This window comes from Salmo trutta, chromosome 13 (genome assembly GCF_901001165.1).
Source record: "Salmo trutta chromosome 13, fSalTru1.1, whole genome shotgun sequence".
In the NCBI taxonomy this organism is placed as follows: domain Eukaryota; kingdom Metazoa; phylum Chordata; class Actinopteri; order Salmoniformes; family Salmonidae; genus Salmo; species Salmo trutta.
Window position 1 is genome coordinate 85375566 of NC_042969.1, and position 10224 is coordinate 85385789.

Consider the following 10224-nt stretch of genomic DNA (forward strand, 5'->3'; position numbering starts at 1 on the left):
TATAACGGCTGGAACGGAGCGAATGGGATAGCCTCAAACACATGTGTTCCGCTCCAGCCATTACCACGAGTCCATCCTACCCAATAAGGTGCCTCCACCCTCCTGTGGTCTACATACAGCAAGTATCAGTACTGAGTTGATGTGCAGGAGGACCAGGTAATAACATGGCTATATACAGGAAGTACCAGGTTCTAACATGGCTATATACAGGAAGTACCAGGTAATAACATGGTTATATACAGGGAGTACCAGGTAATAACATGGCTATATACAGGGAGTACCAGGTAATAACATGGCTATATACAGGGAGTACCAGGTAATAACATGGCTATATACAGGGAGTACCAGGTAATAACATGTCCATATACTGGAAGTACCAGGTAATAACATGGCTATATAAAGGGAGGACCAGGTAATAACATGGCTATATACAGGAAGTACCAGGTAATAACATGGCTATATACAGGGAGTACCAGGTAATAACATGGCTATATACAGGGAGTACCAGTACTGAGTTGATGTGCAGGGGGACGAGGTAATTAAGGTGGATTTGTACCTATAGGTTTGGATAAAGTGACAACAGGATAGATAATAGACAGTAACAGCAGTCAGTAGCCGTTTAGATTTCTTATGGCTTGGTAGTAGAAGCTGTTCAGGGTCCTGTTGGTACCAGACTTGGTGCATCGGTACCGCTTGCCATGCTGTAGCAGAGAGAACAGTCTATGGCTTGGGTGGCTGGAGTCTTTGAAAATGTTTTGAGCCTTCCTCTGACACCGCCTGGTATAGAGGTCATGGATGGCAGGGGGCTCAACCCCAGTGACGTACTGGGCCATACTCACTAACCTCTGTAGCGCCTTGCGGTTGGTGCCTTGCAGTTGCTGTACCAAGCGGTGATGCAGCCAGTCAATATGCTCTCGATGGTGCAAATGCAGAACTTATTGATTATCTGAGGGCTCGTGTGTGTGTGTGTGTGTGTGTGTGTGTGTGTGTGTGTGTGTGTGTGTGTGCGTGTGCGTGTGCGTGTGCGTGTGTTTGTGTTTGTGTTTGTGTTTGTGTGTGTGTGTGTTTGCCCATTTCAATGATACATTTCCTCTAACTAGAATAGGAGCATGACCTCTAGTCTTCTACAGAGAAAGGGAACTCTCAATCTGTTCTCCTCCTCTCTGTACCTCTCATATATCTGTCCTCCTCTCTGTACCCCTGTCATCTATCTGTTATCCTCCTCTCTGTACCTCTCATCTATCTGTCCTCCTCCTCTCTGTACCCCTGTCATCTATCTGTTCTCCTCCTCTCTGTACCTCTCATCTATCTGTCCTCCTCTGTGTACCTCTCTCATCTATCTGTCCTCCTCCTCTCTGTACCCCTCATATATCTGTCCTCCTCCTCTGTATACCCTCTCATCTATCTGTTCTCCTCCTCTGTGTACCTCTCTCATCTATCTGTCCTCCTCCTCTCTGTACCTCTCATCTATCTGTCCTCCTCCTCTCTGTACCTCTCTCATCTATCTGTCCTCCTCCTCTCTGTAACCCTGTCATCTATCTGTCCTCCTCCTCTCTGTACCTCTCATCTATCTGTCCTCCTCCTCTCTGTACCCCTGTCATCTATCTGTCCTACTCCTCTCTGTACCTCTCATCTATCTGTCCTCCTCCTCTCTGTACCTCTCATCTATCTGTTCTCCTCCTCTGTGTACCTCTCTCCTCTATCTGTTTTTGCCGTTTGTTCTCTGTTATAGGGCTAAAGAGATTGGAGAAGTGGTTTATCCATACATCTCCATTTTGGATAGATAATTATTCATGTTGTTGTTTGTTTAGTGTTTTCCAATTTTCACAGAAGTGGTTAGAGTCTATGGATTCTTCAATTACATTGAGCTGATTTCTGACGTGCTGTTCCTTCTTTTTCCGTAGTGTATTTCTGCATTGTATTGTACTGTATTTTTGTGATTCAGCATAGTGGAGGCCTAGACTCAGGTTTTCTATGTTTTTGGATGGACAGGATTCTCAATTTCTTTCTTAGGTTTTTGCATTCTTCATCAAACCTTTTGTCATTGTGTTCATTTTCTTAAGTCTCTCTCTCTCTCTCTTGCAGTGCATGCTGGGAGTTTTTTGGAGTTTGAGTGTTTGGTGTGGAGAGCTCTGTCCTAACTAACTTTCTTGATTCTTTTCTTGGTCTTTTCTTTCAATTAAATTTTTCTATGGTGGAGGGTTAATGCAATATTTGTTTTAGCGGTATCCACAGTTTTTTCAAAGTTAGGGTGGAAGAGGACAGAGTAAGTTTCCTGGGGTTTGGAAGGTGTGGTGTGCGCGATGGCTTCTCAGCCTAGCGCGGAGGAGACGCTGTCGTTACGGCATGGATTCAGGTGTGTTCCTGAGAATGGAGTTAAGGTGGAGGAGGTTCTGCTCGCGGTCGGTCAACAGGTAGGAGCTGAATTTATACATTCTGCTTCTAGAATGAACAAAGCTGTGGTTGTGTTCATGAAAAGAGCAAATTTGGTTGGTAGGCTAATTGCTAGTGGAAGATTTCTAAGGAAGAGCTGAGTCGTTTTGGTAAGTTTGCTAGCGGTTTTCGTGTTGGCAGGTTTTCAGGCAGCTGCTGTTAAGCACGTTGTTTTTTTCCGGAGGCAAGTGTTCATGTTTCTGAATAACAATGAGCAACAGCTAAATGTGCATTTTAAAGTGAAGCATGGGGAGGGGCTCTATGCAGGGTTTGCCAGCACATATAGTCTACGGGGTTTTGAGTGTGGGGATTTGGGGCATAAGAGCTTTGCTTGCCCATATAAAGGCCATAGACAAGGTGAGGGTACAAGCCCCAGGGGGGAAATCTGTGCAGGGGGTAATGAGATGCAGACAGCAGAGGCTGGGCTTAGTCATGCCAGGGATTGTGGTGTAGATGAGGCTGGGCCTAGTCATGCCAGGGATTGTGGTGTAGATGAGGCTGTGCCTAGTAATGCCAGGGATTGTGGTGTAGATGAGGCTGGGCCTAGTCATGCAAGAGATGGTGGGGTAGTGGAGGCTGGGTCTAGTCAGGCTAGATATGGTGGGGTAGCGGAGGCTGGGTCTAGTCAGGCTAGAGATGGTGGGGTAGCGGAGGCTGGATCTAGTCAGGCTAGAGATGGTGGAGTAGCTGAGGCTGGGTCTAGTCAGGCTAGATATGGTGGGGTAGTGGAGGCTGGGTCTAGTCAGGCTAGATATGGTGGGGTAGCGGAGGCTGGGTCTAGTCAGGCTAGAGATGGTGGGGTAGCGGAGGCTGGATCTAGTCAGGCTAGAGATGGTGGAGTAGCTGAGGCTGGGTCTAGTCAGGCTAGAGATGGTGGGGTAGTGGAGGCTGGGTCTAGTCAGGCTAGATATGGTGGGGTAGCGGAGGCTGGGTCTAGTCAGGCTAGAGATGGTGGGGTAGCGGAGGCTGGGTCTAGTCAGGCTAGAGATGGTGGAGTAGCTGAGGCTGGGCCTAGTTATGCTATTGAGGGTGGTGTAGATGATTCTGGGCCTAGTCATGCTATGGAGGGTGGTGTAGATGAGGCTGGGTCTAGTCAGGTTTTGATAGTGGATGAGGAGAGTATAGTGGGGAAGTGTAAGAGACGAGGAGGAGGGTGTCAAACAGAAAAGGAAAAAGGGTGTGGTCAAAGGCACCATGGAAACTTTACCTGTTGCTGTGGGGGATGCCCTGACCAGGGAGGAAGGGCAGGTGGTCAGGGTGGGAGATAGAGATGAGGAGGAAAGTGAATCTGAGGAAGAGGATGAGGAGTTATTTTTTTCAGACTCCTCTTCAATGGGCCCGGAGCTGACAGACAGTCAAGCAGAGGGGTCTAAGTACACGTTGAGAGAACTGACAAGGTTCCTGAATGAGACCAAGGGGAAAAAAGTTAATCTTGAGGCTTTTTTTTCTGATCCGAGAAAGTTTGTAAGATCAGCACAACATGCTATGAAAAATGAGGGGCATGTTGTCCTCTCACCCAGGAAACGGTTTAGGTTGAGGAAGTGGGTCACAACAGTGCGTAAAGGTTTACCTTCAGACACTGTTTAGATGTATATTTTCTTTCTGACACTGCGGCTTTTTGAGCTTTGCTCTTGGTCTCTTTCTTTGCTGGCTTTTCTCCCACTTCTTATGGAGACTCTTCGGGTAGGCTCGCTCAATATAAATGGCACCAGAGATGCGGGAAAGAGGAGTGTGCTGGGTGAAATTGCTAAAACAATTAAAAGTACAGGTGTTGTTTCTGCAGGAGACACATAGTGATGTGTTGAATGAATTCGATTGGGGGCTCTGGTGGAAAGGGGCAAGTGTGTTGAGCCATGGGACAAATCTTAGTGCAGGGGTGGCAGTCCTTTTTGCACCGGGTCTGTCTGTAAAAATTTGCTCCTCAAATGAGGTGTGTAGGGGTAGGCTGCTTGTTGTAAAAGCAGAAATTAACAACATGGGTTTTGTCTTTATAAATGTGTATGTGCCTAATACAGGGAGAGAGAGAGGGGTTCTCTTTGGGAGTCTTAGACAGGAACTCTCACAGGTAGCGCCTGAAGAGACGCTGGTGGTCGGAGGGGACTGGAACTGTACAATGGATTTTACAAAAGACAGAAATGGGGAAGAGCCTCATTCAGTGTCAGTGGGAGTGTTAAGGGACATCATTAATCAGTTTGACCTAGTGGATGTTTGGAGAACTAAACATCCCAACACAAGACAGTATACATGGGTGAAGGTTTTTGGGGCTAGGGTGAGTGCAGCCCGACTTGATCGGTTTTATATGTCTAGGAATCGGAGCAATAGGCTGTTGGGCGCTACCATTCTCCCGGTGGGGTTTTCCGATCATCATATAACCATGGCTCGGCTGTCTATTTCACGAGGTCCTCGGCAGGCATCCTATTAGAAGTTCAATGTAAAGCTCTTACAAGATGACACTTTTTGCTCAGGGTTCCAGACCTTTTGGGAAAGGTAGGGGCAACGAAGAGAGGAGTATGAGTCTCTGAGTCAATTGTGGGATGTGGGGAAAGTCCAAATTCGGCTTTTCTGTCAACAGTACACAGCTCTCTCATCCTCAGAGACTAGGAGAGTATTGGGGGAACTCAAGCATAGTATTAGTGAGATGGAGGTAGAGATGGTGGGGCAAGGCAATGTAGCCTCCAGGCTAATTTAGCTGAATTACGTAGGGACCTTGGTAGTTTTTTCCAGGTTAAAGCAAAGGCTAGGTTCTCCATGCTCAAGGAGATGGATGCTCCCAGCTCCTTCTTCTTTGGTTTGGAAAGACAGAGAGGTGAAGCCAAGGGTATGCATTGTCTACGGCTATCTGATGGGCGGGAGCAAACTGTGGAGTTTTATACTGAATTGTATAGGGCAGAAGTGTGTGATCCTATGTGTGCTCAGGTCTTGTTCGCAGGACCTGAGCACACATTTCATCCCTCTCTGGGACAGAGGGATGAAATGGACATTCCTCTGTTGTCCCATGAACTGGCAGAGGCCGTAACCCAGATGTCCTCCGGTCGTGCACCGGGGGTCGATGGACTCCCAGTGGAGTTTTATAAAAAATTCTGGGGAAAAATTGGACAGGACTTCTTTTGCGTGTTGCATGAATGCGTCGGGGTAGGAGAGTTGCCGATGAGCTGCCACCGGGCGGCTCTGACTCTCCTGCCCAAGAAAGGGAACTTGTGTGAACTTAAGAACTGGAGGCCTGTGGCATTACTCTGTGCGGACTACAAGATTTTTGCCAAGGTCCTCTCTAACAGACTGAAGTCCCATTTGGACTCGATAGTACATAAGGACCAAACATATTGTGTATCAGGATGCTCAATCACGGACAACTTGTTCTTAATCAGGGACATGTTGGACTTGTCGAGAGGTTCTATTGTGAACTTTGGACTGGTCTCTTTAGATCAAGAAAAGGCTTTTGATAGAGTGGACCATGAGTATCTATTTAATGTGATGTTTGGGTTTGGGAAGACTTTTTTTACCTGTGTAAAGCTGTTGTATGCTGGGGCGTCATGTATGGTCAAGGTGGGAGGGGGGCTCAGTAGGCCAGTCTGGGTGAGACGGGGCATTAGACAAGGATGCCCTCTATCTGGGCAGTTATACACACTAGCCATTAAGCCTTTTTTGGGACTGTTATGCAGGAGAATGCAGGGAGTGTGCTGGACAGGCATGGATATGGTGCCAGGCATAGCAGTGTCAGCATATGCAGATGATGTTTCTGTGATGGTCAGGGATGGTCAGGATATGCAGGGACTAGAGACTAGTCTGAAGGTGTACGAGGGAGCTTCTTCAGCTAAGGTGAACTGGGGCAAGAGCAAAGCTCTGTTATGTGGGGCATGGGGGGATAGGTCCCCTCCTCTGCTTCTAGGGGGTTTGCAGGGGGGTTGTGAAGGGCTTAAAGTGTTGGGGGATGTCGTGGAAAATTGCAAGATTATGTTATAATGCTTGTATTGCATTATAGTGGTTGTTTTATTAGATAGAATAGAGTTTTCTGTTAACTATTGTGTGTGTGTTCTACTGAGGATGGGCCTCTATGAGATAGCACTGACGGAGGAGATTTACGATGTCTTTGGGTGATAAAACCTGAAGAGCATTTCAGATAACATGAGGTAACGTTTTTATGCCATGAAGTACTAGGAACGAGATTAGAACCTCGTCTTAGGGACCAAACTGAATGATAATTTATAGCGAATGCTATCTGGCTATGGGATAGTCCTTTCTCATTATAAAGTCTTCCTTTGTGGACTGTTCCTAAGATCTGTGGTTCGTCATGTAGGTTGAGAGGGGTGTAGCTTGGCTATAAAAGATCTTTGTACTTTTGTGTTGTTACTTTCAACGGTTCATTAGAAATAGTGAATCGTTGAAAGTCATTGCTAATGCAAAGCTCTTATTATTAAAGATGTAGTTTATGTATAATTCTGACTGGTGTGTGAAGTTTAACTCTCCTCATTTGGTAATGCAGAAATTAGCCACCAAAGGGTGTACCTGGGCTCGGAGAAGTAGGTCAGGAAGAACTGGGAGGGGCTGTCACAGGCAGTGGTGTCAAGACTGGGCAGGTGGAGGTGGCTCCTGTCCCAAGTGTCATATAGAGGGAGGGTGCTGATAATCAACAACCTGGTGGCATCTTCCCTATGGCATAAACGAGCTATCCTCAACCCCCCCGCCAGTCTGCTCGCAGACCTGCAACGCAAACTGATGGACTTTTTCTGGTCGGGCCATCACTGGCTGAGGGCGGCAGTGTTGTACATGACTGTCCACGAAGCAGGGCAGGGCCTGGTGGAACTGGAGAGCAGGATGGCTGCTTTCCGGCTAAAGGCGATGCAGAGACTGCTGTACCATACTGATGTCGGCTGGAAGGAACCAGCATGCACGCTGCTGAGGAGAGCTGGTGGATTAGGGTTGGACCAGCAGCTGTTCCTCATGAAGCTGGAGAGGCTGAGTACAGCAGGTCTCTCAGATTTTTACTCTGCAGTGCTGAGGGCCTGGCAGCTGCTAAGGGCTCCATGAGAAGGGGGTGTGGAGCCTGGGCTGTGGGTGTGGGAGGAGCCTATCTTCAGCAACCCAGCCATCCCATTGAGATTGGTTCAGTCGGCCACCCTGCAGAGGACACTGATGGCAGCGGTTTTACAAAGGCTGGGTGACCTGCGACTGCTGGGAGAGGAGGGGTGGAAAACCCCGGAAGTCCTGGCACAACAAATAGGAATAACGTCTCTTAGGCTGCTGGAGAGATTCCTGGAGGAGGTCCAGGAGACACTGTCTGAGCCGGTAAAGGGGGTGTTTGAGCGGCCAAGGGGGGAGAGGCCACCAATGTTTCCGCTACTGCAGGTGACTGCAGAGACTGGAGACTGGCAAGGGCGTCTGGAGGACTTGTTAGATTTTAACACTCCGAGCCTGGGGGAGTTTGAAGGGGTGGAAGGTAAAGCCCTCTACAACCTCTGCGTTAAGGTGAGGAACATTAGAACCCTAACAGGAGTGAAGGCACATCAGTGGCAGGGGGTTTGTGGGGCGGAGAGTATGGTGGGTTTTAGATGGAGGAGGCTCTACAAACCCCCAGTACCAAAGAGGTCAGGGGACCTCCAGTGGAGGGTTCTACATGGAGCCCTGGCCACTAACAGCTGGTTGGCACGGGTTGAACCGGGAGTCGGGCAGGAGTGTCCTTTCTGTGTAGGTCATGTCATGTTAATTCCATTAATGTCTCTGTTGGAATGTCTGTGTGAGAGGTTGAGGGTGGTTTTTACTGTTGGGGTGTTTATAATGGGATACAAGTATTCGATTAAGGAGAAGGCCAAATGTGTTTTGTTGAATTTTCTGTTTGCTCAGGCGAAGTTGGGTATTTGGCTAACAAGGAGGAACAGGGTCAAAGGTGGGGGGATAACAGACCATTTACTATTATTTAATGGGATGGTCTCTGTGCGCCTTAGGGTGGAGTTTGACTTCTATAGAATGATAAAAAGTGTCGAGATGTTTCAAGAGATATGGTGTGTTGGGGGGGCTGTCTGTATAGCTGGGGAAGATGTTTTAGATATACGGTTGTAGGAGTGGGTATTGTTTTGGGTATTGTGATGTTGGTTTGTATCATGTGGTAGATGGAAAGGTGAGTATGGTACATGTATGCAGTACAGGATATATTTTGGTGTTTTATTTTTAAGGGGGGTGAGTTGTTTTTAAATGAAATGAGAAAGTTTCAGTAAAGAAAGACCAAAAGTCTCTCTCTCTCTCTCTCTGTCTCTGTCTCTCTCTGTCTCTCTCTGTCTCTCTCTCTTTCTCTCTCTGTCTCTCTGTCTCTCTCAGCCCCAGCCTGTTGAGTGGCCCTAGGTCTCCCAGTCCCTCTAGCTCCAGCCTGTTGAGTGGCCCTAGGTCTCCCAGTCCCTCTAACTCCAGCCTGTTGAGTGGCCCTCGGTCTCCCAGTCCCTCTAACCCCAGCCTGTTGAGTGGCCCTAGGTCTCCCAGTCCCTCTAACTCCAGCCTGTTGAGTGGCCCTAGGTCTCCCAGTCCCTCTAACTCCAGCCTGTTGAGTGGCCCTCGGTCTCCCAGTCCCTCTAGCCCCAACCTGTTGAGTGGCCCTAGGTCTCCCAGTCCCTCTAACTCCAGCCTGTTGAGTGGCCCTAGGTCTCCCAGTCCCTCTAACTCCAGCCTGTTGAGTGGCCCTCGGTCTCCCAGTCCCTCTAGCCCCAACCTGTTGAGTGGCCCTAGGTCTCCCAGTCCCTCTAACTCCAGCCTGTTGAGTGGCCCTAGGTCTCCCAGTCCCTCTAACTCCAGCCTGTTGAGTGGCCCTCGGTCTCCCAGTCCCTCTAGCCCCAACCTGTTGAGTGGCCCTAGGTCTCCCAGTCCCTCTAACCCCAGCCTGTTGAGTGGCCCTAGGTCTCCCAGTCCCTCTAACTCCAGCCTGTTGAGTGGCCCTAGGTCTCCCAGTCCCTCTAACTCCAGCCTGTTGAGTGGCCCTAGGTCTCCCAGTCCCTCTAGCTCCAGCCTGTTGAGTGGCCCTAGGTCTCCCAGTCCCTCTAACTCCAGCCTGTTGAGTGGCCCTAGGTCTCCCAGTCCCTCTAACTCCAGCCTGTTGAGTGGCCCTAGGTCTCCCAGTCCCTCTAACTCCAGCCTGTTGAGTGGCCCTAGGTCTCCCAGTCCCTCTAACTCCAGCCTGTTGAGTGGCCCTAGGTCTCCCAGTCCCTCTAACTCCAGCCTGTTGAGTGGCCCTAAGTCTCCCAGTATTGATCAGTATTAATTAATGTCTCTCCATTTCCACTCTCTTCCCTCTGAATGTGTGGACTTGATGGTAACCTTTCAGCCAACATCCTATCTGTCAATCTGTTATCTGTCTGGCTCTCAGTCAGTCTGTTTGTTCTGCCTGCCGTGTCCGTCTGTCTTTCCATCCATCTGTCTGTCTGCCTGTCTGTCTGTCCATCCGTCTGTCTGTCCTGTCCATCTGTCTGTCCTGTCTGTCCTGTCTGTCCTGTCTGTCTGTATGTGGACAGTATAATAGTATAGTTGCTTATGTTGGTCCAGGTGATTGTGCTATAATAAACAGTCTCTCAGTCTTATTATGTCATTACTGAATGTCTAGAGCTGTATGTGTCTCCTTTCTTGTCCTGCCTCTGTCCTGACCTGCCCTGTCTCTGTCCTGTCCTGTCTCTGTCCTGCCTCTGTCCTGTCTCTGTCCTGTCCTGTCTGTCTCTATCCTGCCTCTGTCCTGCCTCTGTCCTGTCCTGTCCTGCCCTGCCCTGTCTCTGTCCTGCCCTGTCTCTGCCCTGTTTCTGTCTCTGCCCTGTCTCTCTC

The 10224-nt window shown here is 48.9% G+C and overlaps 1 protein-coding gene across 1 annotated transcript; it reads left to right on the forward strand.

Moving 5' to 3' along the window:
* Positions 1 to 6555: 6555 nt before the first annotated feature.
* On the forward strand, positions 6556 to 9673 carry LOC115206865 (putative protein TPRXL). Its single transcript, XM_029774042.1, has 2 exons — positions 6556 to 6560; positions 8743 to 9673. The coding sequence occupies exons 1-2, from the start codon at positions 6556 to 6558 to the stop codon at positions 9671 to 9673; spliced, it is 936 nt and encodes a 311-aa protein (XP_029629902.1).
* Positions 9674 to 10224: the final 551 nt, after the last annotated feature.